The sequence below is a fragment of the Oreochromis aureus genome, linkage group 16, assembly GCF_013358895.1.
Source record: "Oreochromis aureus strain Israel breed Guangdong linkage group 16, ZZ_aureus, whole genome shotgun sequence".
Taxonomy (NCBI): Eukaryota; Metazoa; Chordata; class Actinopteri; order Cichliformes; family Cichlidae; genus Oreochromis; species Oreochromis aureus.
Window position 1 is genome coordinate 27,495,087 of NC_052957.1, and position 27,979 is coordinate 27,523,065.

The window sequence follows — 27,979 nt, forward strand, 5'->3', positions numbered from 1 at the left end:
TTTGGTCCCATTAGTACCAGTTGAGCATCATCTAAACACCACAGCTTGTCTTGATGCATGATCAATCATCCAGGTAAGTAAATCCCAAAAGGTTGATCCTGTTTATGTGGATGTAGCATTTTCAGTGGGAGAAACATTTCGTCACTCATCCAAGTGACTTGTTCAGTCTCAGCTGACTACAGCTTTCCCCAACCTTATAAACAGTACATTTGCACAATGACTGAAACTAGCCCACTGACAGAACAATTGTCTGTGAGGTCAGTACCTTCATCATTAATATCATTATACCTGAGTATTGTTGCTGACCATGTCTATCCCTTTATGACCACAGTGTGCACATATCCTGATGGTTTGCTTTTTTGTTGTTTTTTTCCTGGTTATTCAGCATATATCTAACTACTTATGAAACAGTTAGTAATGCTAGATTAAAAGGGAGAAGTCAAATGTTCCCGCAGTAGCTTAGACGATGACCTTAAAAGGTTGCTACTGAAAAGGCTGTTTGGCCCAAAGTCTCTGTGAGCTGTCAATTGGAAATCTGTAAGCGATGGATATAATGGGTCCATTCTGAGAGTATTGTGAACAAATATGAAACACTCCCCACCCCCTGTATCATCATTATGTGAATTTCTGCGGTCACTACACATAAAAAAGAGCAGCCCTGTTTCTGTTTGTTTCAGCTGACCTGAATCTAATTGTAACAACTATATTCAGGCATATATCTGCCAGTCAAAAACAGAAATGGACTTTGTCAAGGCCAAAAAACATTATGCACATTTAAAAAACATTAGTGCATATCAAAATACATAAAGCAGTATAACCTTTCAATAATTAAAGCATATCTCTTGGAGTATTATTCTACCTAATGGGATAGCAGGTCTTTGAGGATGAGCAAAACAAAGATAGTCCAGACAGGAGGTTCAAAAATTGATTTTAATGAAGCGACTGTCATTTGGCATCTCTACCCAAAATACACTCTAGATTGCTTTTAACATCAGGGTATTGTAACGCCCTTCTTGCGCTGCTTTCTGACCAAGTGGCCTGCGGGAGTCAACCACTTAAAATCAATATATGACCAAGTGGCCCTGTGCCACTTAATGTCTACTATGAATCTCCTTGTTTTGTTTTCTTTTTTTACTCAGTTTTCAGGACCCAGGACCCAAGGGAGGGGTGGGTGGAAATGAATGGTTCAGTGGGGCTTCCTCAAAGATTAAAAAAAGATAAGAGGTTCCTCGGTGAAAAAAAATCTATGACACTTCCTTACAAACATCTATATGCCAGATTACTGCATCAAGATCAATGGTTTTGTTTGTTTCAACCGATTTCCCAAAGCCGACTGACTTTTAAAATACACGTTCTGAGTCCAGTAATATCAATACTCTGACCCGGGTTACCCTTAGAATGAAAGACACAAACAGGATGGGGTGGTTTGTGTTTTCTTTTAATAAGACCTTTGAAGTACACACAAATCGACTGCTTTCTATAGACATCATCTTCTGTCGCATGAAGTGACCCACAATAACCGATTTGGGAAATAGCCGAATAACAACAATAAAGTGAGCTGATGGTTGTTCAAGGCTTGTTTGAGGCATCTCGCTAGAGCTAATAAGACAGCAAAGCTTAATTAAGAGCATCATTAATGAGTGAGTGATTTGATAAGGTTTTGGGGGTGCAGAAGGGTTATTGTTCCTAAAGAAACACGAGGAAAATCACCCGAGGACGGGAAGTGACCCACATTTAGGAAGAGGAGCGATGGGGGGACAACCCCCATTCCCCTATCTGGCACCCCTACATCCTCCCCTGGGCAGCCTGCTGATTGGTTCATTACTTGCGGTAAACACAGTTACAACCCCCCGCCACAGTACATACACATATATGCACATATAGCCGTCCCTGCCCCCTTCCAGTCTGCCTATTATCATCCTGACCGATGTTCAGATTCCTTCAGTCCTCAAATCAGACTCATCATATTCTCTTCATCGATTCAAAGTGCAGAAAGGTAGTTTGGTAGAAAGTTTTGAAAACCTGCTTGCAGACAAAGAAACAATGTAAAACAAAAACAAAAAAAGATTCTTTCAAAGAAAAAGAGATTTCATTTTTCTGTGGTCACTCTTGTAAAATGAAAGAAAATGATGAAGTACAAATAACTTTGCAAAGAAATGCAGAGTTACTATAAACACTGACCATTAAAAATGCTATTTCTTTCTTTTCTAAAGTCACTATGTCAGATGCACTTGTAGTGTTACACATCCTTGAGCCAGTGTGTTAACTGATCTTGGATCTTGGATATTCTCCTGTCTCCTAACTATTAGGAGGCAGGTGTTTTTATATCCCTGCAGGCGTTGCGACACCTCAAAGGTGATCTGCTTTGACTTGAGATCAAAGCTAGGAGATGCATTAATTCAGACACTTACAGAGGTGGGAGTTATGCTAATAAAAAGCATGTATTTCAGGTTGTTGTTTGGAGGTGAATCCTGCCAGCTCGTGATGAAAAGTCCCTCTTCATGCGCTGCCATTTTATTCCCCCCTTAAGGGACTTGGAAGGATACTCTCTGAAGGTTACGTTTTGGCAGTGTTGCATACCAGATGATTTACCTTTACCATCTGATGTCTCTCCCTCTCTGCTCTCCGCTGCCTTGTCACTCCCAGTTACTGATGCTTCACTGAGTAGCTTGCCATTGTCCTCGGGCAGCGGTGCTGCTGGCAGCTGTGCTCAGATGGAAGAAGGGGCAACGTGCTGCCATTAGAATTGCCGTGGAGACTTCAAAATCAGTTCAAGAGAAAACAAAAGAATACATAATACAGCAAATAAGAGCAATGCATATTGTGAGAGAAAACGCAAAAGAGATGGGTGAGAAATCCAAAACACTAAAAACAAAATTATACAGATTCATATTATTCCAACTTACGCAGTTTGTACATTCAGACTTATCAAACACATCTGAGCTTCCAGTGGGTATTTAAGCATTTTTCAAAACATCCATACACACCAGAGATGGGAGATGATGAGGTAACTTCACCAAGAAAGACAGGACAGGAGAGGAAGAATAGAGTCTGCCCAGTGACATTTGATAAACCAGAAATTTTAAGCCCACATGTAATTAATTCATATTATTCTAATATAACATTATTATTATTTTTTGCTTTACCAGAGTGAAGACGCTAAATCAGTACAATTTTTTAACACAAGCATTTGTCCTTATAATTAAGTGAAAAATCTCCCCGATGTTGCCACCTATGACACACACTTACCTGTAATGCTTAACCTAGAGGGATGACTAAAGGGATAAGAGCAGATCTATGGAGATATTCACAAGGGTGAAATGCAAATGGTCACTCCATAATCAGTCTTTTTAAATTACTTTAGATAAGAAGAAGAAAGAACGTCAAAGAGTGTAAGAATATATTTTTCCAACTCGTCCGATACGGGTCTGCCTTAATCTTTGGTGCCCCCAAGTGTTCACAAAAAAGTGTACAAAATCAGGACTCAATTTTTCAGCCTTATTGCCTCAAATTGTATGTCTAAGGTTTATATTTCAGTAGTTGCTGATTAAATAGCCAATGGGTGAATTCGATCTCTATTTTCTCAGCTATGGTTTAGATTTGATTTCACAAAATTATACAGTTTTTATAAATATTTACTTAATCAACTTTTTCAGTGGTTTTCCCAGCATCTATATGTGAACTTGTAAGGTAATTTTGACTCAGGCTTGGAACAATAAGGGTTAAGTAGATCGTTTTACAAAAATTTGGCAGGAAGTTTGGCACTAGGTTTGTTTTACTGCTAATGATTTGAAGAAAATTGAGGTTTCAGCTATTTAGCAATTACTTTTGGCTATCTATTGGAGCGTTTTTGCTTCTTTGTAATTGGTTTTTATTATTATTATTAATTTATATTTACACTATATGACTCTAAAAGGTGACTGCTTGTCTTGTATAATGGATATTGATGCAACAGAGCATTAAAGCAATGCAGTAAATTAATAACGGTTCTGTAATTAAAATTGTTTCATCACTCAATGACTCAATGAACATGTCTGGGCAGTAAACGCATCTGCACCGTCACGTGACAAAGAAAAACTGGAGAACCTTCTCGATAAATCAGTTCAGGGAAGGCAGTTCAACAAGGATGGACAGAGGCGAAAGCCACAGCGATGCAATTTGCAAGTTATGTGGGGAGGCCTTCACGCTTCCTGGTAGGGGTTTTAAAATGTTTTTCTTACACTTTAACACGCCGTTATACCGTCTTACATGACGGTATAACTTATTTCTGTTCGCTAGCTAGAAGCGGTATCAGTTAGCTAAGTTAGCTAATTATGCAAATGTGTTCATATCAAACTTTGCCGAAAACAGCTAACTGCAAACTTATGAATTTTTCAGAATGTGTATTCTTCTGTCATGTCAATTTTAGTTCTTCTAAGGAAGACAGAACTAAAATTGAAGAACTAAAATTGTCAAGTATATTGACCGAGCCCATAAAAATGTTTTAATTGGGACAAGAGAAAAACATGTCTCAAATTTTAAATTTTAATAAGTTAAAGTTCGTAGTTACGTTTTCCATATGGCGCTATAAAAACCGGTATAGAAACCGGTACAGAAACACCTTTCAAATATGCTATGACTGTTGGTGTTGCATAGCTTGTCCACCAGATGGCACTTTGCAATCCTGTTGGCAATATTTCATTACTGTAATGGTCATCTCCCCTTAATAAGGTGGGGCAAGCTCAATGAAACTTTGCACGAACATCGTCACACATACAGCTTCTATGTTTTTAAAAAACAGTATTATTATACATAACAATTCGTTTGATTGCATATGCAATGCGATGTTTCACTCTCCATTTGCTGTTGTTTCACGTGTCATAATCGACCGACGTTGCCCATAAATAACTTCACCGTCACCAAAATTTGTTCGATCTTTGTTGAAAAGGGCCACACTAGTTGTTGTACTAGTGTAATGTCACAAGTACAACAACCTGCTGAGCAGAGCTGACAGAAAAAGAAAATTAGCTGATATATCAGATTTTTAAATATATTTCGGTACCTGTCTTAGTCGATCACACGTAGTTTGTCAAAATTGGTATTACTCCCAGATCAAGTTACAAGTGTTTGTGTGTCCTAGCCAGGCCTTTTCCCCCTCCCCTTAGTGATCAGACATATCATACAGGAATTTGTACATACATGGGCACAGAATAGTTCTAAATGAAGAATGAAGGATATTCTTGCTTCATTTAGATCAGTACAAAGTTTTAGGTCATAAATCAGCTGCAGTTGTCCATATTTAACCTCTGGATTAGTTGCATGTCATTTAGCTAAATGTTGTCTTAAAAAACTTAACTACAATGTTTCCTGTTTCATTAATTTTTGAAGTACTGTGTCCAGAACAACTAAGCTTAATTTGGGTAAATTACAGACTAATGTATTCAACCAGTGATAACATTTTGTTATGATAAGATATGTATGTCTGTATTTTGATAATATGTTTTTAAGATCAAAGTTCAAGGGAACAAAACAAAGTTTATCCTCTTTTTTTTCAGAGGATGATATCCCTGGCAATCTCCCTCATGTGCTTGTATGTGGCCACATCTATTGCACATTTTGCCTGCAGTCTCTTGAATGTGACAGTGTCATCAGATGCCCGGAGTGTGAGGTAAAAATTGTCTTTCCATTCAGCAGAGACCACAACTCAGTTGTTGACAGTAGCAAATTTAAAAGGATCACTTTCATCATAGTGGCTTATTAATTTGTAAAGCACTTCACGTATAAATGTGAAATGATTAGTTTGTCTTTCCTTAAGGGTAGGTGTAGATGTGCAAGAAATGCAAGAAACACATGGCTGTTGTCTGTTTAAGGTCACTGGATATTTTAGTAGTTTTACATAACACACATTATGTTCGAACAGACCGAAAGTAGCTTTTTCTTTAATTTTTTTCAAGGTAAATCAGCAAAAGTTGCTATTGATGTGGTTTTGCATCAAAGTTTTTCATTGCAGAAAAAGTCAAAGGGTGATTGTAAGCTATCAAATTGATCCTCCCTGCAGGTTGAGACCACTCTTCCCGAAGGGCGAGTGTATGGTCTACAGGAAGACAGCAGAATCATAGGCCTTATCTACACTACTAAAATGAATAAGATGAAAAGGTAACATGCATCTCTGACTATTGAGCTAACCCACTTCTGTATCAGAAGTTAAATGATAGATTAGATTAGATTAGATTAGATGAAACTTTATTAATCCCTCGGGTGGGTTCCCTTTCGGGAAATTCAGTGCTGTTAAGAACTTTGCCTCCTCTGCATGTAATGAATGTGCCATAGATTTTACAGTATCATTAGAGAGTCTTTATTCTCCCCCTAAAGGGAGGGAGTATGTTGTCAGTTCAATTTGTTTGTCTGGTTGTTAGTAGCCTAGCACCCACGGTTTTCAGGATATTGTTTTCACATTTTGCGTGATGGTAGATACCAATACCAGTTCAAGCTGATTTATTTCGGTGAAAATCAGGTGAAAGGCACACCAAATGTGAAAATCAGTAAAAACTTTATATTACCCACAGTTTTTAATGGATCATCTTCAAATTTCACACCAATGTACTAGGCCTTAGGTGACATAAGGACCTAGGTTGGCTAAGTGTTTGATAGAAGAAACTATATTGAGTAATATACTGTGTTATATGACACGGCATGGAGATAGCTGTACAACACTTTTTTTTTTTTCAATACAATGTCACAATGATGCTGTAAAAGGCAACACTGAAAAACAACATCATAAAATATGAAGTTGAGCTCTCTGCGTACTCTTGTTATGATAAATTTTCTGGTATTTCTCTTCTTAAACCTCAGATTTGACAAATCAAAGAACCGCAAAAAGAACAAGGCATCACCATCCACAGGCACTCATGTCAGCTCTGATATGGAGCAGGTAAGTTTGGGTGAGGTTAGTAGTGGGGAATGAAAGTTGTTTTCACACCACTTGTTGTTAATGTCAAACATGTCTGTAAATTTTAAAATTACTTAGCACACTGCATTAACACATTGACTGTGACGTACATATTTATTCCAGCATGTTATGTGAGATGACTTTTAAGCATAGCACTACACGTTTCTTTCTCAGGTTATTGACATAAATGTTTGACTTATTCTCAGTAGTACATTCTTTTAGTACTAACCACGAATGATTGGCAAATATTTAATAATTGTTGAAGTAAGATTTCTGATGCTGTTTTTTCTAGGCAGCTGATATTGAGAAGTTTCAGAAGACTGTAGATGAGGCATTGGCTCAGGCTGCAGAAACTGTTGCCCAGCTTGTGCACATCCATGAGGTAAAAGCTGCACTCCATACTTGTCTTTTTAAAAGTGGAAGCTGTCTTAAATGAAAACATCCAAAAATCCCTTTCTCATATACCACACCTGAAACTCATTTCATAGTTGACAGTTGCAACAGACTCCCCTCCCCCCACCCCCCCACCCCCAAAAAGAAAAAAACAAATGTAACGTTTAAAAGCTCAAAACTGATAGAGCAAATCATAACTAATAAGGTTTATTAGCAATAGGTCCTTAACATTGATTTTGTGGGTTAAGTGTTGCTCCCTAGTCTTTGAATGATGACATAGGCAAATTGTGTTTTTTATCTTTTATACGCCGCCTTTATATTTTAACAGTGTCGTACAAAAAGATAAAAACAACCTGAACACATGTTGTAGAATATTATCACTAACTGTTTATTTTATTTAACATAACATGAATTATAATACAAAAAGTGTTCTTGGAGACTGTTGTTGGATTTGCAAATAAATGTTTTTCATTTGTGCAGACACTGACGACTGGTCTGGAAGAGCAAGTGAAGAGAGAGGTAGCTCGGCTGGAGATGGAGATCAAGCAAGCTGCAGACAAGGCTTCACATGCTGTTCAAAACTGGTATGGTCTCAAAATGTAGTTCAGTAGAAAGGCTTTCTAATGATATCCTGTGTTCACCTTTGGACAAGTTGTTTATCAGAGTTTCTTAAGAGCTTGAAGAGAAGGGGACTGGACTTCTTTAAAAATAAATTTTTTTTGTTGTTGTTTTTTTGAAGGTTTTTCATCCAAGAAACTTCTTTAGTTTTATAATCAAAAGGTAGAGTGTACCAGATATTAAAATCTTATTTGGGGTTGTCCTTTAGGAAATGATTGTTGCATTGTCACATTGGCCAAGGTGTAAAAAAAGGTGTGGGTCACTACCACTAGAGGTTTCAGACAAAACCACTGAGAAGACCTTCTCCCACTCTGTCATGTGACCTATTGAGGTTGCCTGACACAAGGTGCAGGTTGGGGTTTAGATGGGGTCGGGAGTTTTTGTCTGTGGTTTATCGGATGATATGAAACTAACAATAGTAGATGGGTTCTTTTTTGTTTTTTTTGTTGTTGTTTTTACTTGCTTTAAATTGTTTCTTCTTTTAAAATCAAATAGGAACTGTTATGAAGTAAAACAGCTGAATTGCTCCCCTCTCCCCAAAACAGGAAAGACGCACAGATGAGCCAGCTGACAAAACTGGAGACAAAATTCTCATCCAGCCAAGCAGCAGTGTGCCACATCCAGGAGCGAATAAAGGCATTGGAGATTGCCATGCAGATGGCCAGAAAAGTCCGCTGTGTCCCCTTTTTGGAGCAGTACTGCATACTAGATAAGGTGTTTGTTATTCTTACATACATCCTGACAGATTCCTCCTCATACAGTATATGTCAAATTCTGTAAAATTTGTAACAAATTGATGTGACTTCACCTGCTGCTTTGATAATTTATAGCAAAGAAGACAATATAGTGAATTCTGAAATATGCTGCTTCTCTGTGAATAATAGGTATTAGAGACACTGCAGGCTCCTGTGGATGACCAGTTGATTGATATGAAATGCATTACCATGGGGACTGGAATGAGGTTTGTTATTGTTTGGTTTGTAGGGGAAATATATATAGAACACTTTATACATGAAACAAGTTCTTTACTGTCTTCCCAATAGTATATTAACATATTAAAATAGTAACAATAATGTGTGCGGGAAAGTGCGGGAGTCTGAGTGCATGAGTGATATACTTTTATTTCTACATATTTTAAAACTGGGATATCTATGTGTTGTAGCTGTGTTTTCCAGTTAGAGTGTCTGAATGGGAATTTAGCATTGTCCTTGAAGATGGAAGTCAGCGACCCAAAAGAGTGAGTGTTTAATTTATCCCTTATAGATTTCCCCTTGTATTCATTATTCCCTTTCAAGTGATTTAAGATTTGTCTTACCTTTTTTGTTTGTTTGAGCAGTTAAGAAAAGTATTGTGCGATAGACTTCTATATGCAGAATATGCATTAATTGCAGCTAATGGTCTTGTACTAACTAACTTGTACTTTACCATACAATACTGTGCAAGTCTTAAGTCACCCTTCATTTTTTAAAAATATTTTTATAAGGAAAAAATGGGGAAATGGTTGCAGAGATTTATTAAGATGTGCAAATACAGTAAGGCCAAAACTGAGTTCCTACAATTTTAACGAGTTTGAAAGTCAACATTTGGTTCGACCCCCTTTGTTCTTTGACACTGCCTAAGCTATTCTAGGCAGCTTTCTGGTTATACCTTTAAGTAGTCTTCAGGAATAGTTCTTCGGGCTTCTGGAAAGACATCCAAAGCTCTTCTTTGGATGTTGGCTGCCTTACTTCCACTTTCTGTCAATTCTGCCTCTGGTGAGGCCAAATTCATGACTCATTCGTGGTGGGCTGAAAGGTATTCTTTTCCGCACTGGCAATGTGTTTAGGGTCATTGTTGTGCTGATAAATGCCAATCAGAAGCTTTCCCAATGGTATTACGTGATGGTGGCATTTATAATAGACCTGTTGCCGCTGATTTTCTGTTTTTTAGGACTTCCCTTGTTATCTTTGGCATTTCTTTTCATAGATTCAGTTAAAGAAATAAGTAAGTAAGTAAGAAAGTAAGTAAGATAACCTTTATTAGTCCCACATGTGGGAAATTTGTTTTGTCACAGCAGGAAGTGGACAGTGCAAAAGTTATGAAGCAAAAATTAGAATAAAATAAAATAAGAATAAATACAGTACACAACTGTACAGAATAGAATAAAATAAAATAAAATATACAGTAGAATAAAATAGAATAAAATATACAATAAGATAAAAATAGAATACAAATGCTATATACAACTGAGTAAAAAATACAACGATGCCAGAAAGGATTATTGCACTTAGTGTTGTGCACATGTGTGTTTTGATCAGTTAAAGTCTTTGTTGTGAGTCTGACAGCAGTGGGAGGAAAGACCTGCGAAATCTCTCCGTCCCACACCGTGGTGCATGAGTCTCCCACTGAAGGAGCTGCTCAGTGCTGTCACAGTCTCATGCATGGGGTGGGAGATGTTGTCCAACAGGGATGACAGCTTAGCCGCCATTCTCCTGTCACTCACCACCTCCACTGGGTCCAGAGGGCATCCTCTGGACCCCCAAAGAAATATACAATTATTCAACAGGTAATTCCCTAAAGATACAACTTCAAATCGGTTCTTTGCTAACTGCTATCTGTTATGTATGGACACAACACTGGTTCACCTCTCTTTAGTTAGGTGCTTTTTTTTTTTCTTTCTTTTTTTCTTAGGTTTAATGTTAAGTTGCTCAACAAGCAAAAAACTTACCCTGAAAATGGGCAAGTAGAAGGACTGGGCTGAAAATAAGCAAAGAGTGGACAATGTTCAAAGAAAACCTGTGAAAAACCTCCAGAAAGCCTGGAGAACTACTGCTGAATACTTAAAAACCTACCTGAAAATCTGGCTGTTTGAAAGCAAAGCATTACTGTAGTAATGCTCTGTGAGTTTTATTTGCGGCACAATGTATTATTAAAGGGATGGTAGTGTTCTGCTATAGGATTGTGTTGAAATACATGGTTGTTCTGTTGTAAAAGCCCTTTGATGTAACTGTTGTTGTGATTTGGGTGCAATATAAATAGAATTTATATGGCATTAAAACATGTACACATTGTGGTTATACATATGTAAGTACACATATGTATTGAAATATGGGCAAAAGAAGATTCAATAGAGATTCATTAATTTTCAGTGCACTGCTGGTGCCATCTGTATTGCTTTTAATTTTTGAAGGCATCTTAACTTGTGACATTTGTTGTAGCCTGGCTCAGTCCCCACCCAAAAGCTACCAGCCAGGCAGGTTTGGCAGAAAGTCTCACTTGAAACGTCCAGATGGCAGAAACAGCAGCTGTATTCCACGCAGTGACAAAATCCACACCCCACCAAAGCAGCGCCAGCAGGATCCAAGAGCTAACAGTCCATCATCACGAGGCTCCTCTCCAAGCCCAAGATCTCGTCACAGGTTCAACCTTTCTCGCCATACCTCAGCTTCAGACCTTGAAAGCCCAGATGTGATTATTGAGGACTTTTTAGATGAGGGACAAGGTGTGTTGCTTTGTTGTTAGTACATTCTTTACATTGATTTTCTTAAATGATGTTTGAGCCAAATAGAATCTTAAAATAGAGGCAGAAGAGAAGCTTTAATCTATTTTGAAATGTTTCCTGTAGCCCTGCCTCCAACTGGGCCTGAACTGGCCAGTGACAAACTAAGAATTAACAGGAGAAGAAAACATCAGTTCTCTGCTACTAAGAGAAGTGGTAAGGAATTGTTATATAGTGTTATATCGTTATAAAGATAAAGTCAACATAAGTAGATCAATAAGCATAATGTCAACCAGCAAAAAACAGTTGTCCTACCACACATCATTTAAAATTAACTGGTTTACATGCTCTAAATAAGACAAACCATTTGTTTACACCATCTCTTGTTGTTTCCCGTTTTTAGCAGTCACACAGTGGGTGGTGGTAACCCACATTGTGAATCCAAGTCAGTTCTATGTCCAGTCTGTGGCTGAGAGGAGAGAAAGTGAGATCCTTTCGGACAAAATCAACCAACTCTGCAGTGGAGATGGTTGCAGCTTCACTGTAAAGGACACAGTGGAAACAGGTTTGTGTATGTGTGTGTGTACTTCGGTTTGTGTGAAAATTTTACATTTCAGTTTAAATCAATCAATCAATCAATCAGTCTTTATTTATAAAGCACTTTTCATACAGCAGTGTAGCACAAAGTGCTTTACATGGTTAAAAGCAGCCCACCCCACCCCGCCCTCCAACTCACTCCCCACACTCTCTCTAAATCCAGACTGAAATATCTCCAGGATCTGTCTATCATTCAAAAATTCATTAATCTGAGTAAAAACAAGTTTTTCTAAAATTTTACTTAAAAATGGTAAGTTGGATACAGGTCTGTAGTTATTAAAATCATTACAATCCAAATTGCTCTTCTTCAGAAGGGCCTCACCACCGCCGCTTTTAAAGGCAGCAGGAAGACACCCAACTGAAGAAAGCAATTCATCATGTATAAAAGCTCAGCTTCAAGAAATCCATAAAGTGTTTTAAAAAGTGAAGAGGGGATTGGATCTAAAAGACATGTGGTGGGTCTCACTGTGGAGAAAACTTTCTTAAGGTTCTCAGCATTAACCAGGACAAAGCTGTCCAGTGTCTCCTCAGGTACAATCGAGCCCTCAGATGTGTTTAAAATCATATCACGAGAAGATAAAATATCACATCTGATGGCGCTGATTTGTTCCCTGAAGTGGTCTCCAAACTGCTCACAGAGTGAGTCTGTGGGGGTTCTTTGGGAGCTGTTAAAATCAGGGTTAAATAAACATATTCCGCATTTGAGCTGTGCTATATTATAGCGTTTGTAATAATAGCAGTATAAATTTTTTACACGATATAAGAATGTCATATTGTTTTTCTATCACAATGCCATTTTACGTGCCTTAGTGCAAACAACAATATAAGCTCAGACAGTAGTGTGGAGCTTATATAGGAGAGAGCAGCGTGTCAGGATTTATGAAGTGAATGGATCATGAGAATACTTTTAATCAAAGCTAGATAATGTAAATTGTTCCGTAAACTGTTAATGAGTTAAGGTAACAAAGTGGCATTGAATTTAATTGTGCTTCCTTGGGAGATATTTGTACTATAAGAATAAAAATGACTTGACAGTTAATGCAAAGGGGATATTCAATAATTTAGCAATTTTGTAATTTGTGAACTAATTGCTATTGGTTTGATATTGGGTGGAGAAAAATTACAAATCATTTTATTATACTCTCACCCTGCCAGGAGAGTGAACAGCTGGGAGAAAATTTGAGAACGAGGCAACATTGGATTTTCAAATTGGTACCATTAGTGCATCTATTAAAAATCTTGGATGAGTTCAAATCTCAGTTAGTTCGACCTCATGGTCAGAGGTCATCTGCATGTGATAACTCAAGGAAGTCACCTAGGATTTTCAAATTTATGCCATCAATGCACCTACTAGTAGGCGGAGGGGTTGCACTGGCAGCTTTCAATATTTTTTATCTTGCTTCCTTGTTCCCTTTTTGATTATGCTTGAGTTTTCCATATACTGAGAATGCATCAAGCCATAATTTTAATTCAGAATGGCTATAGACATCGTCGTGTTTGATTGTTTTCTTTGATTTACTGTTTCTCTGCAGAATCCTTGATCTTTGTAAAGTGGAACGAGGGCCACTGGTGTCGGGCTAGAGTGGTCGAAGTCTTGCAGAAAGGCTCTTTAGAGCCTGTGAAAACCTGTGCAGTCACCCAGCTGGCTAGTATACGAGTTTTCTTCCTTGATCATGGACTCACAAAAAGCATCACCATAAATAGGTACACACACACACACACACACACACACACACACAAATGCACTGCAGTAAACCATAAACCCCAATTCCCCCAAGAATTTGGGACATTGTATAAGATTATTTTGACTCTGTGTGCTGTTCATTTCTTTTTCATCAGAGAGGTGGCACATAAGTATACTATGTTTGAAGTTTTCTGTTCTGAGCTTTAGTTAATTCTGTATTGTTTGGATGAATTTACCAGTGAAGACGGGGCTACTGAGGCTTCACTGAGTGCTGTGAACAACCAGCTGAGAAAAGTGGGTAGAGCCATAAAAATGGACTTGGCTCACTTTGCCCCAATGGTCGTCAGATGTTCACTCAAGGACCTGGTGCCTTATGATGTGGTAAGACTGCCGAAATGTATAGACAGATATAGAATTTGTATTTTGAAGAATATTTTCTTGGAAGGTGGATATAGTAAAAGCTCCTTTTTTTTTTTTTTTTTTTTTTTTTTAAGTTTCGCGTGCCAGTATTTCAGAAGTCACAAGAAAGAACCTAAATATGCTTTCTTTATGATGCTTTGATTTCTAATGAAGGAAAACAGTGAGTTTTCATTATTAAAAGTTCTGTTCCCAGTGAAAGATGATACTGGTTTTTCATTGCTTCTTGAAATGTTAGTTGTATTTTTATTGTGGATAAATAGTGTGTGTGTGTGTGTGTGTGTGTGTGTGTGTGTGTGTGTGTGTGTGTGTGTGTGTGTGTGTGTGTGTGTGTGTGTGTACAGACAAAGGGCTGGAGTAAAGAGGCACAGGTTGAATTCCGCAATGTGGTTGGCTCTGCAGCAGTGGAGATGCGGCCTTTGGGTCAGGACCGAGAGTCTTTGTTGGTAGACCTGCGAAAAGCTCCCATGGAACAGTTCAGCTCCAGTGTATTCATCTCTATCAGAGAGTATCTTGTTTTCATTGAAGTAGCCAGGTACCCATAAATGTCCAAATAACCCAAACCCATAATAATTCAATCTTATTCATTAGGACTGAATAAAAATTTATTTTGAAGGTCTGTCACCAAAATGGCCTAAACTTGACTATGTTTCCTCCAAAACTGCTCATAGGTTTTATTCTCCAGTGACACTGAGCAGGAAGCCTCTGCTGTACTACCCTCCTGTATATCCCAAGATTAACAGCGAGATCAGTGCTATGGTGTCCCATATCAACAACCCTGCTAACTTCTACATCAACCTGGTACTACACATGAACATGAATAAATATGTAATATCCTCCAACTAATGTCAGATGCCAGCAATAGAATAATAATAAAAAATACACAAATTGCATTGCGGCAAACAAAAAATAATATATATTGCTAAGATACTGCGCAGGACCCTCAAGCTCCCAGGCCTCTGGTAGAGGACCCGAGCTTGAAGGATAAACCACCCGCAGGGGCGTGCTGGGTGTTTTTTGTTTTGTTTTTTTTGTTTTTTGTTGGGGTTTTTTTATATATAAATAAAAAAAGAGAGAGAGAGAGACAGCGTTTTGAATTTTTCCCACACTTATTGGTTAACTGAATCTATCTTCCAACATCGCCACCAGGTTGACAACATGGAGTTCATGTTGCTCTCAGCCAAGCTTCAAGAGTTCTACAATGATCTTGCATTGCTTGAAGAAGACAAGCTCAGCATCTACTGCCCTGTGATTGGACAATCCTGTGTTGCCCGTTTAGATGATAAGCTGTGGTACAGAGCTCAGGTGATGGGTAAGTGTGTGGGTGAGCATGTCAAGGTTTGAATAAATGTATTTACCTGTTTACCATACCTATTATTTAGCACTTCTTCTTGGTCTGATATAATAATATAGTAGGAAGTAGTAATTTTCCCAATATCTCATTTGATATTACTGTGTTGCTTCCACAGTCCACCTGCTACATTGCAGGTTGCATTAGCACGCAGTTGGCAAGAGAAGAGAGAGACCAATAAGTTTATGTCCCTCTTCTCAGCTGTACAAGCAAAACGGCAGAAAATCATGCTAAACCCGGTCCCACACAGCATTAAATTATTTGGGCTTTTGTAATCTGTAATTAGTGGATATAAGTGTTTGAAAAGCAGCTGAACAGGTAAAATGGTGCTAAATCTACATTTTCTATTTTTCATAATTTGTTAAACAGCTGCATAGTTAAAACATGCACTGTTACAAGTTTAAAATGACAACTGATTGTTAATCAGAAACACTGGTTTAACAGCAGCAGCATTTTTGTTAGCAAAAAAAAAAAATTCCCTGGTGCTCATCCTCGACTGGGGTTAATTTAGGCTAGGTTAAAACTTTGGAACTGTTCAGTTGAGGCAGTAAGCATGTGGCTTTGTTAAAACAGCAGAAACATTTACAGAAAATGATTACAAATGTGCATACTACCAGTTAAGGCTGTTGAGGTTGTGGGTTTTCATTTTAGGCTGTTGGTATTGGGGTTTGCCATGTAACGTCATGCAAAAATGACTCAAGATTTATCTCACATTGGATGTGATCTAAGCATCGGTTGCTAAGGGAAAATGGCTGGCAGTGGTTTCTGGCTCTTGCTGACGCAAATTAGTTACATAGAAAATGCTGCACCAAAGACTTGTGATTCTTTGGTTGTTAGGTAATTTTTCAGGCTGCAGATACTCGTTATCGACTAGCAGAGCCATGGTTTTCTCATGAAGATATTTCTTCATACATATTTTTTTTTTTTTTTCACCTAATCTTCAACCTTCTCTTAAACCTTTGTTCAGCAAAACCAATTTTTTTTGCTGTACACTAATGTAGCTGTTTGTCTGTGTGCGTCTGTATAGGGCATCCAGGGGGAAGAAACGTGGAGGTACAGTTTGTTGACTTTGGCAACAGGAAAATCTTGTCAGTCAGCGACTTGAGGAAGATCAAAGATGAGTTCTTTGCCCTTCCTGCGAAGGTGAGAGCACAGAATTTTATGTATTTTTTTTTTTATTATTCTTCATAATCGGAATTTATTGCATGTAAACAGAACCTACAGTATCTACAGGTAAGTAATATACCTAAAGATCATCCAGTAAAATGTGTTCATTTCTGGCTCCAGTTCAGTTCAATTAAAATGGTCCAACATGAGGGTGTGTGCTCATTCCTTGATAAGGTTGAAAGTTGTCAGTGTTTCCCACATATAGACTTTAGTTGGGTGGGCTGGTCTGGTGTATTTGCCACCTTATTTTGGCATTTTCTTTAATATTTTATCATAAAATGAAAATGTACGTGTATTTGTTTATATTGTGTCAAAATTTTGAATAGCGTTGGTTTAAGTCAACAGGAAATGACTCTTCCTGTGTGCAGGCAATCCACTGCTGTTTGTCTGATGTGATTCCTGTGGATGGAGAGTCTTGGACCGATGCGTGTACTAACAGATTCATCAGCCTAGCCAACCAAAAACTGGTTACTATTATAGCTACAGGTACTGTTAATTGAAGTGTAAAACATAAGTTCCACTGTAAACATAGCAGACAAAAAAGCCATTTATGTCGTCTTTTGTTGTCTGTATGCTCCTTCCAGGACGAGGCCCTACGTCTGGGCCTCTCCCAGTCAAACTGTTTCAAGGTGAAGTGAATGAGCCACTAACCAACATTGCTGAGCTGCTGGTCAAAGAGGAGCTGGCCTGCTTCAAAGAGAGGTTAGTTCTCCAAAGTTTGATATAGAACTTGCAATAGAAAGTGTTGATGATAAATAAGGGCATTCATTTGATTAGTGGGTAAATGTTTCCAACAAATTGATCATAATGAAATGATTGTAAACTTAGAATTAATCAATTAAAAAAGGGTACTGGTTAGTCGAAGCTGCCATGTTAACCAAATCTTGAATACAGTGGCTTAGATGGACATCACCATTGCCCCTAATCGTGGCTACAGACCAGCCACATAGCACGCCAAAGGCAGAGAAAAAGAGAGCTTGTAGACATTCACTTGCCGTGGAAGCAGATTTTAATTAGAGATATGAGGGATCTATGTTTTACCATCTGAGAAGGGGCGCCCTTCACCAAAGAAGTGAAAATGCAAAGGAAAAGAGACAACGTTACCAGTATCTGGATATAAGGTTATCCTCTTTCTCCTCACCTCTAGCCTCATCTCATGACTTAACATTGGAACTTTTAACACCAGAAAAGTTCCATAAATATGCAAATTTATTCCTGATATTGTCTCAATTACTTTCTGTCATCAGAATAAACATGTCTCTCCTGTCTCTGTGCAACTGACAATGGGGTACTTAAACAACTATAGCTGGTTAGAAGCTAACATTATGCGAGCTAAAGGTCACACTTCTCATCTGATAACAATTTCATTACATTCTCACACTGCATTAGAGTTTATTTGCTTACAGTCCAACAACGTTAGATCAAGTTTAAAGAAAGTTTCAGTAACTCCGGTAAAACTATCAGTAATTGTTACAGTTTTTGCTAGAGTTCAGGATATCCTCAGCAACTCACCTCAGTATTGCTGTTATTGGACAGAGGTGAGCTGCACAGACTCGTTGACTCACACCGGGCTCTTCTCACAAAGTTTTATAGCCTACCCCACAGTAAATAGACATGAACACATATTGGCAGATGTGAGGTAAACAGGGGACCGACATTCTACATTCACTAAAGATGAACAGCAGCCACCGTAGCTAGGATTATGTCCTTGAGTTCGGAGAGGTAAGAAAACAGAACTCAGTTAACTGCAGTCTGTAGTCAAATGATGCAGTATTTTTCATGCTCTAACTTTAAGAATTTAATGTATCATGTGCTTGTTGTACCTCTTTATTTGTTTGTTTTGTTTGTTTGTTTTTTGTTCTTTGTTTTGTTCCTTACAATCAATCATTGCACTTTTCTGCCAATTTGAAGTACATTGTTTCTATTTCACTTAATTTTCTTCTTTCACTGTCCCCTTACACCCCTTCTGATGAAGCGTGAACCCTAAGAATGCCAGGCCCTCTGGTGATGATTCAGCCATATGGGACCCTCCACTTGAGGTTGGATTAGCAACAGGGCTAGTTGATGTCCCAGACCAAATAATCTCTGGAAACCAAAAAGAGGAACCAATTGAGCCTCAGCTGAAGCTCCCTGCCCAACTCAAAGACCTGAAAGTGAGAGTCTGCCATGTCAACTCTCCAAGCAGCTTCTATGTCCGCTTTGCCCAGTACGACTCTCAGCTCAAAAGGTCAGCTTTTAAAAAGCAAGATGGTCAATATGATTATATCATTTTCTTGAATGAAATATTTATACAGATAGGTCATTCATCCGAGAATTATCTGTACTTTTCTATACTCATACTCAAAATGCTCATTCTTTACTACTTAGTCCTGTTAGCAGTTGTTAGTATCTTGACAAGTAATTTAGGTTATAGATGAATTAGATTTAGCTGTTTTATTGTATGATAGGTTGGCTGGCTGACTTGAAATGCAAGTTGAGAACTGAACTGTTTTGTTTTTTTTGTTTTGTTTTGTTTTTTCCTCCCTCTTCTTATTGAGCACTAACACACAAATCACAACATATAAAGCAGTTGGTTGGTACTCCCATAATATAATACTGTGTAAATGTTTTGACCCCCTCCTTGTTTCTTTCTATTTTACTTCCAGACATTCTTGTCATTTTTAAGTGGTCTTGGGTGATAGTTCTCCAGTCCACTCTTTGTACCTTATTATTTTCATTGGAATGTTTTTTGCTTAAGTCGCTTAAAACTGATCTCTGAATCATTCAATCATTTAAAAATGCCCAACTCAAGGCATGAAAAGCAAATAATTAATTTTAAATTGTATCAGAACTTTTATAGTAGCAGCCAAAACACATTGTTTGTTCCATTTCTTTAGTTTGATGTATGAAAAACACTAAAGATGTTATACTATTTTTGCACAACCAAGTTGATTTTCAAACAGTCAACAGATATAAATAAAAAATTAATAGAATTAGTATTAATAGAAAAATTGACATATCTTGCCATTGTGTGCAGCATGTTTTTAAAAATTTGAGGAAACTGTGTGGGGGGAAAAAAAAAAAGAACAGATGTTGGGCCTCAAGGCACTTTATGTTGTAAATTCATAAAGTTACTCTATAGTAGTTAAGGAGGTCCTGACACCCCTTTGGTGTTATATATACTGTTATGTTGCTTGTTTTTTCAGGATAAATGAACTGGTAAAGCAGGAGTGTGCACAAATAGAGCCCCAGGATGTGGAATGGAAGGCAGACATGTACTGTGCTGCACTCTTTAATGGAGTTTGGGAGAGAGCACAGATAGGCTCTGACATCACATCTAGCGACAGTGCAGAGGTAAAACAAGTGTTGCCCCCAAAAAGCAGCATCAAACTATTTTCTTTTAATCCAAGAGTTAAACACCACTGAAAGTCAGTGTTACATGTAAATAATTTTTTTTTAAACCCAACAAACTGCATGTTAGCATAGATGTATATCATTTGCAGCTGAATATAATAGTAACTGTAGCTTGGTACTTTCAGATAATAAAGATTTTTTTTTTTTTTTTTTTTTAATGGGAAGGTTGTAGGACTGCTCTGATTTACATTGTTATGCATGACTTTGTTTTCTGTTACCTCTAAGGGTGCAAAATGAAGTCAAACCATTGATTCATAACAGCTGTCCAGACATACTAGAATTTCTCTTGAAATGCATAATTGTAGCATTATCAACACTGATTATGTCTCTGCTGGCTGGTACCAGGTGAGACTGTGCGATCATGGAAAGATGATGAAGATGGATGTCAGTAACCTGCGACCGTTGCCATCTTCCTTGATTGGCTCCGTAGCACTTGAGTGCACTCTTAACGACATCAGGTTACACACACACACACACACTCACAGAGTTTAATTACAAACAAGGACACATGTATAATATATTTGCCAATAAGAAGTAGGGCCAGGTTGTTTAATTTAAATTTAATGTCACAGTATGACAATTTGACAGTAATAATAATAATCATAGTAGTTATGTTAACCAGTAAACCTCTGATTTTTTTTTTTTTTTTTTTTAAGTTTTTAATCAGTTAATGTGCTGTTACAGTTTTGTGATGGTGTATATAGATGTGTACCCATTAGTTTTACTATAATGTGACAGCTTGATTTTGCTGCCATACAGTTTCGATATTCTGGTTTGGATAAAAGGTGTACTCCAGTTTGTGCTTCTTTCTCACTTTTACTTTTTATTTACTCTTTGTCCCTTTTAGGCCCGCAGGAGGCCGATCTACCTGGACAGATACAGCCTGTGACTCATTCTCCTACTATTTGACAGGAGCCTCGGCTGTTATGACGATCAAGGTCTTCCTGTCTTTTCCACCCGTTATCGCCCAGTTTCTTTCTACTTTGATTTTTGCCTGTTTTTTTGGGGGTGGGGGGGGTTGTTTGTTTGTTTTTCTACTTTTCAAAGTTTGTTTCTCTCTACTTCTTTCTCATTTTCAAGGAGTTAACAGATGAGCGTCCAGTACCTGTTACTTTGTTCTGCTCCAATAGAATGGGCGAGTTTATCAGCATTGCAGACTTTCTGGTTAGTGAAGGCCTCGCGCTCAGGCAAAGAAAACCAAGGTGTGTGAGTGATTGTTCTACATGCATTAGGGGGTCAGGTGTGTTGGTGTGCACAGGCTTATTCTCCTTCTCCAAATAATCTCTTTCTAACCTCTTCTGAATCCCTGTATTTCTGGTAGACATTGCAAAACATCAGAAATAATGTAAATATAAAAAAAAACCACACAGCAGAGTTTATTTGTATTTATTTATTTTTTATGACCACTACTTGATATTCCAGTTTAAGCAAATGTTTCTAACGTTTATCCTGTCTTTTGTTTGTGGCTTTGCCTTGTTGCAGCAATATTAATGTTCAACAACCCAAAGACATGGATCCACCGTCTACAGTGAGAGAGGTACCAAGCAAGAGCGAGACAGAAACCAGTTGCCCATCTGTTCCTGTTATTTCCTTCCCCTTCCAGTCATCCACTGTCAGTGGTCAAATGCCTCCAAAACCAGCCCCCCGCTCCATTATGACAGCTGAGAAGGTGATTATGCACACATCAAGATTTTATGTGTTATAAAAATAGACAAAAATGTCATTAATGATAATATGGTTTAAAATAATTCTCCAAGCAAATATTTGTGTGTGTCTGTGTATGCAGGTAAAGACTTCCTTGTACCAACCCCCAGAGCTGCCATGTCTTGGTCACATTCAGATAAGCATTTCTGCTGTTGGAGAGGACGGTCTCATTTATGTGAGAACACAAAATGCAGGTACACAAAAGATCACATCATTATTTTTATTTAATTTTTTTTTACCTCTACATACTTGAATAGCTTACATCTTATCATAGAAAGGAAATTGGGCTTAAAATATATTAACTGCGCTGCATATGCTTTAAGGAGAAGTAACTGTCAAAGTTAGCTGTCAGGGCTGGACATTTAGAGCAGTCCTGTTGTTAAAAATAGTCATTAATAGGCCTGTAAAGTGCTGCTGTTTGTGTCTGTTCTATTGTATTAGGTTGATTAAGTGTACCTGTCGAAAGTGAAAGTATATTTTGTCATCTGTCAGATTATCAGCTGGAGCAGCTTAAGGAGAGGATTCAGCAGAGCATGAAGGCATTGCCCAGACAGAAGCCCTACACCTGGAAGTCAGTCTTGGGCTGTGCTGTCATTGGACCTGACATGTTGTGGTACCGAGGACAGCTGCTGGAAGTGCTGGGAGGGCATGTTAAGGTCCGTTTTTTTATTTCGATGAGTGCTTTTAAAGTAAATGCATTTTCCATTTAAAAAAGAGAAAACCTAAAACCAAGACAATGGTTGCTAGGCAAATCTGGCCAGACAATGGATGGATTTCTGTAAGACAGTATTAATTTTATAAAATGAGTATAAATTGACTGTATTTTTAGCTTTAATGATATAAAAAATAATTATATATATATATATAATATAGTAATATATATATATATATATATATATATTATTATTAGTATTACTATCAATAGTTAAACTTGATGCAATAATCTCTGATATTTCAACTACAATATGTCATCAACATTATATCCTAAATTGCATATAATGTTTAAAAACATTCATTTGATGGTACAAAAATACAACTTTTGTTCATGTTTATATTACCAGGTGCAGTATGTCGATTATGGTCTGGTGGAGAACATCCCAGTGGTTCATGTGTACCCCATCCTCCTGTGTGACGATGTACCTCAGCTCTGCATGACCTGCCAGCTGCTTGGCATCCACCCTGTAAGAAAGAGATTGTGTCTGTCACTCCATCCACCTTGTATTTTTTTTTTTTTTTTTTAAAGAGAAAAAAAAGACTGCTGATGGAATGTTTATCCCTGAAAAGCAGCAGAAGAAGATAACCTCCTCCATAAAGCCACTTATAGTTTCTAAAATGACAGCCTAATGACAATGTTTTTCTGGAATACAATAGAATCAAAGTGAAATAATTCTACTTTTGCACCTTGGTTTCTTCAGGTTGGTGGTAAATGGCAGCAGGATGCAGTGGCCTTGATGAAAGAGGTGTTACTAAACCGCAGTGTGGATATGAACGTTATGGTAAAAATGCACAAATAGGTCAGTGTATATAAACATATGTGGACAGTTATATGTATATGATCCCTTGTGTGCATTTGTTTTTCTGTGGTAGGAGCTGCCAGCTGATCCAAGGGGACCTGTCACTGTTGAGCTCTTCATAGATGGTTTGAGCCTCAGCAGGATCCTCTGCCAACATGAACATGCCTCCATGGATAGGACTGTGTCTCCAGATAAGGTCTCTCTGTGTGTGATAGACTCTGTTTTTTCCAAAATTAAGCAATGCCAGTAATTTACTCAGGAGTATGTGTGCTTCTCTGCAGCGCCTCACAGTGATGCCTACTGCCCCCGTCTTTGACGACTGGGATATTAACACTGAGGTATTATGATAAGACTGAGGAAATGTGTAAATTTGGCTAATCTCACCATCATGCACCTGTGGGCCATTTTCATTGATATTATTAGACCTATAATATTACTCAAGCTGTAAGCTTTTTACAGTAATTAAAGCAAATTATGCTTTAGATCTGTTTCCTGTGTTATAGTGTGCATAAATAGATCCTATGTAGATGCATTAGAGTCTCTACTCCACCTAGTGTGCAGATGGGGTATAGGACCAATGATGATGTGTTTACAGGGTTTGAGAAACCCAGAGGAGCTAATGCTGGGGTCCTTTACCTACCCCAACTTGCCACAGGAGGGAGAGCACTTTAAAGTTGTGGTCAAGCATATGTGTACCCCCAATGAGGTAGCTACTCTCTACATTATAAATTATATACTTAATTCCTGTTGTCATATAAAAAATGTTTATAATAAACAAAGCGGATAAGAATACTGTTGTTAATAAGAGATTGTTCTGTTTCCCCTGCAGCTCTTCCTGTGGCCTTTGGAAGGAACGGCTGATGCAAAGGTTAACGGAGAGTCTCTAGATGAAGCTTTGACCAGAATCAATAGAAACATTGACACGGTGCCACGACTCAGCAGCTTCCCCGAGGGTAATGTTTCACTTTATCCAGACACAGATTTTAAAAATTTAAGCAAGTAACATTGAGATATATCTGAAATGAACAGAGATGTTAGAAGCAGAGATATTCTTTACTTAGAGATTCATTCACACTGCAAAGTCTTTGCCTCCAGTTTTGACTTCTTACCTTCTTGTAATAGCAATTATGTGGCAGTTTTGTCTAAGCAGCGACACCTATCGTTCAGGAGAATACTGCAGCAGCTTCCTGTGCCTTAATGGTGGGCATAAATAGAAGTGACTGTGTGATGATGTTGCAGAAGTGCGCAACGTGACCAATGCAGAGGATATTCTGACCCCTTTAGAAATTTCAAAATATTGAAATTATTTGTCACCTAAAATAAGTCCTACACTCTTTATGTGCATTAGCTAGATGCTGATCATGACCACAACTTGTGGACTTCAACACCAAAGACACTGTTGCAGCTCATTAGGGCTCATTTTAACCTCTGAGTTTGGTGCTGTTAATGATGTATAAATCATATGTTTGTCTCTTTCTTCGCTGACAGAAGGCAACAATGATGGATACACCAGTAGGATGTGTTAATGTTTCCTTCATTTAGATTCAAATCTATTAGAATTGTCAAGATGTGCAATCACAGGAAATAACTCACCTTAATGAGTTAGTAATGTACCCATTTTCGTGTTTCAGTGACATGCTTGGTTTCATGTATCTGTTCACACACTGATGATGACTTAATCAAATCAAAATCAAATCACCTTTATTGTCACGTCACATGTGCAGGTACACTGGTACAGTACATGCGAGTGAAATTCTTGTGTGCAAGCTTCACAAGCAACAGAGTTGTGCAAAATACAATAACGTGCAACAAGCAAAATATAAAAATGGTTAATCTAAAAAGTAATAAATATATGTACCATATATAAAGGTATATACATTACTGAATGTGTGTACTAAATGTTTTTCTACGTGTGTGTGTGTGTGTGTGTGTGTGTGTGTGTGAGTGTGTGAGAGTGTGTATATACATGTTTTACAAATGAAATAGAGTAAACAATAAAATAAGATATATAAAATATACAGAGGTTGGTATGTGCAAAACAGTGGCATTAATGTACAGTATGGAGTGCATAATGTTGAAGCAAGGAATACTGTTGCTTTTTACCAAATGACAAGCACTCACCAAGTCGCAGACGATTCTGTGCAAGACTCACTAAGTTGGGGCCTCCCAACGCTCTGTGGTTTCCAGGTGGTCCATGTCTGGCTGCGTACAGTGATGGAAAGTACTATCGAGCCAGGTTGATGAAGTTCATCAGTGTGGAACCTGTCACGCTCCTGGTACAACACGTCGATTTTGGCTCTGATGACACTCTACCTACCAGCAAGTATGAATCTTATCATCCTACTAGCACACTTCCTCTGAAAACTATGAGTTTATGTACAAACATTTTACAGACCAAGTGTTGGAAAACTTTATGGGCATTAAATTTGTGGCTTGTCATAGAGAAAAGATGTGGAGAAGAAGTGAGAGGGATATATCTTCTGGTGACAATGCTGACACAAAATCACTGGGTTAAACTGGGTTTTCAGTATTACATAGGTGGTTCACTTACTGGGTAAATCATCATGGTAACTAATTAATCAGCAAGTAGAGTTTTGAGCATATGCTGCTATTGCTTTCTGTTTTATGTGAACACGCTCGCAGCTAGTTTGATAAACCCTAGGGTGACTCAATCCAGTTGATAAACACTATCATGTGGCCGCTTAGCCTGACTGCTGATGTTGGTGTAAGTGAAGCCAGATAAGAAAAAGATATCCTGGCTTTTAATGTAGGCTCCAGTCTTAAGCTGCTGTTTGTTTAACTTTGAATTTCTTTGAGACCCACCCTGAATGGGGTTTATCTACTGATAAACAGATGATGTGGACATGCGGATGTGTTGAGTGGCGTTCTCATAATCTGTTGTTTCCTGGCAGGCTGCGCCAAATGCCAGCTGAGCTGCTGGAGTTTCCATGTAGGGCACTAAAAGTCAAAGTTGCTGGCTTCAAAGCTCCGAGTGTCACAAGGGAGGAAAATGTGCTGCCCTACAGCCCCAAATGGAGCATGAAGGCTGCAATGGAAATGATCGACCTGTTACACAAAAACATCACAGCCTCTGTTGTGGTATGAAACACACACAACATAACTGTTTTTAAAACTAAGAAATTACAGTCAAAAGACTCACTTATTAAAGAAATGTCATTAAAAATGTACCATGATAGGTTTTTGGAAACAGTACTAAACTAAACTAGCTGTGTTATCTTTAACTGTGAGCTCTAAGATAACACAACAAACATAATAAATGTCCTTGCTGAAAATGTTTTCTCAGCAGATGGAAACCTGCTGAATTCAGTTTTTACTAGCAGTCCTATTTACTGCCTTCATGGCCCTTTTATTCTGCGTGGCACTTCTGATTTTCTTGTAAATACAAACAAATCTTTCATACGTTTATATATAAAGGTAAAGAGCAAATGTAATATCAGTAATTCACTTTTCATACAGAAGAAAACTAAAATATGGTGATCATAGTTATTCTCTGCCAAGCCCTGGAGTTACATGTAACAAAACAGGTTAATGATTCAGTCAAAGACAAAGAGGCCGTGGAAATACTGCCTTGTTGTCTTCAAGGATATCGAGCTGCAGTTTTATATGTTCTGAATACACAAATCCTCACAATTCAAAAATCAAAAAGTATTTTGTTTACCACGGTAGAATAGGGCTAGCTCCCATCATGTTGATATGGTGCCAAATGTGTTGAAGGTTTCCAGCATCTTAATGAATCTTTACCATAAATTTTGACTTAAGGGATCCACCAAGGGGTACTGCCATTGTGTAACTAATAAATAATAAATGTGTATATGAACAAGACTACCTAATAAATTCAAATCAGGCAGAATAAGTGCTGTGTTGCACTCTTTATACTGTCAAATCTTTGGTCTCACAGCCTGAGAATTTTTTTGTTTTTGTTTTTGCTTCCAGTCAGTATCTCACTGCCTTCATGTGTCCTCCTCTGTTTAGGCTCAAGAACCAGAGCTCACAGTGCTGCTGTACAGCGAAGATGGAGTGTTGGTCCATCTGCCTCTGGTGAGCAAAGGACTGGCGGAACTTGAGTAAAGTGGAAAGACACCCTCCAAACACTGTTCAGGTAAGTTTTTAGCATTTTATTTCAAGCACCAAAATTAGTTTAGAAAGAATGCTTTCTGAAATGTCTGCATCTGTATGATTCGGGTTGTCCACAGTCATCCTTAACTCTACCAAAGAGAGTGAGTAGTATCCAGTTCCACAGGACACAGTTAAATACAGACCCCATTAGACTGTGGCTTAAATGTGTTGTGGAGAACTGTGATTCAATGTTTTGTTGTGGCTCTAAAGTCAAACAGGATCAGATACTAAATGTTGCAATTAAATAAAATTAACCAGCAGAATCTTTTGAACTGTATATTTAAGTGACTAAATAGTAGCTTGCTATTAATAAACAGAACAGCAAGCTAATAATAAATTTATCATCTTTTTCAGGCTTCCTGGCTGTTTAAGTTTTCAGTTCAGGGTTTGTGATCTTCTGGTTTTCTTTGTATTGTTCTATTTGTGTTCTTAGCTTTTATATAGTACAGAAATGTTCTATTTATTTTCATTGTTCCTGCACAGCAGAGATTTAAGTTTGCTTGTTTTTTAAGCTGTTTATGTAGCACTTTGTTTTGTTTGTTTTCTCTTTTCTTTTACTGTATGAAGGTGCTAAGTAAAATATTCCCATGTTCACTGA

General features: G+C 37.9%; 1 protein-coding gene across 1 annotated transcript; it reads left to right on the forward strand.

Annotated features, from left to right (window-relative positions):
• The first annotated feature begins 4,038 nt into the window (after window positions 1–4,038).
• rnf17 (ring finger protein 17) lies at window positions 4,039–27,975 on the forward strand. Its single transcript, XM_031755556.2, has 38 exons — window positions 4,039–4,193; window positions 5,535–5,647; window positions 6,038–6,135; window positions 6,832–6,910; window positions 7,221–7,310; window positions 7,802–7,905; window positions 8,485–8,653; window positions 8,824–8,900; window positions 9,102–9,176; window positions 11,137–11,420; window positions 11,544–11,633; window positions 11,821–11,982; window positions 13,547–13,718; window positions 13,938–14,079; window positions 14,460–14,650; window positions 14,787–14,916; window positions 15,265–15,427; window positions 16,494–16,609; window positions 17,002–17,119; window positions 17,218–17,335; window positions 18,609–18,860; window positions 19,819–19,966; window positions 20,372–20,484; window positions 20,874–20,964; window positions 21,107–21,228; window positions 21,509–21,695; window positions 21,813–21,924; window positions 22,223–22,386; window positions 22,792–22,911; window positions 23,146–23,226; window positions 23,318–23,440; window positions 23,526–23,582; window positions 23,840–23,950; window positions 24,074–24,197; window positions 25,432–25,567; window positions 26,157–26,343; window positions 27,238–27,364; window positions 27,736–27,975. The coding sequence occupies exons 1-37, from the start codon at window positions 4,127–4,129 to the stop codon at window positions 27,331–27,333; spliced, it is 4,782 nt and encodes a 1,593-aa protein (XP_031611416.2). The 5' UTR covers window positions 4,039–4,126; the 3' UTR covers window positions 27,334–27,364; window positions 27,736–27,975.
• Window positions 27,976–27,979: the final 4 nt, after the last annotated feature.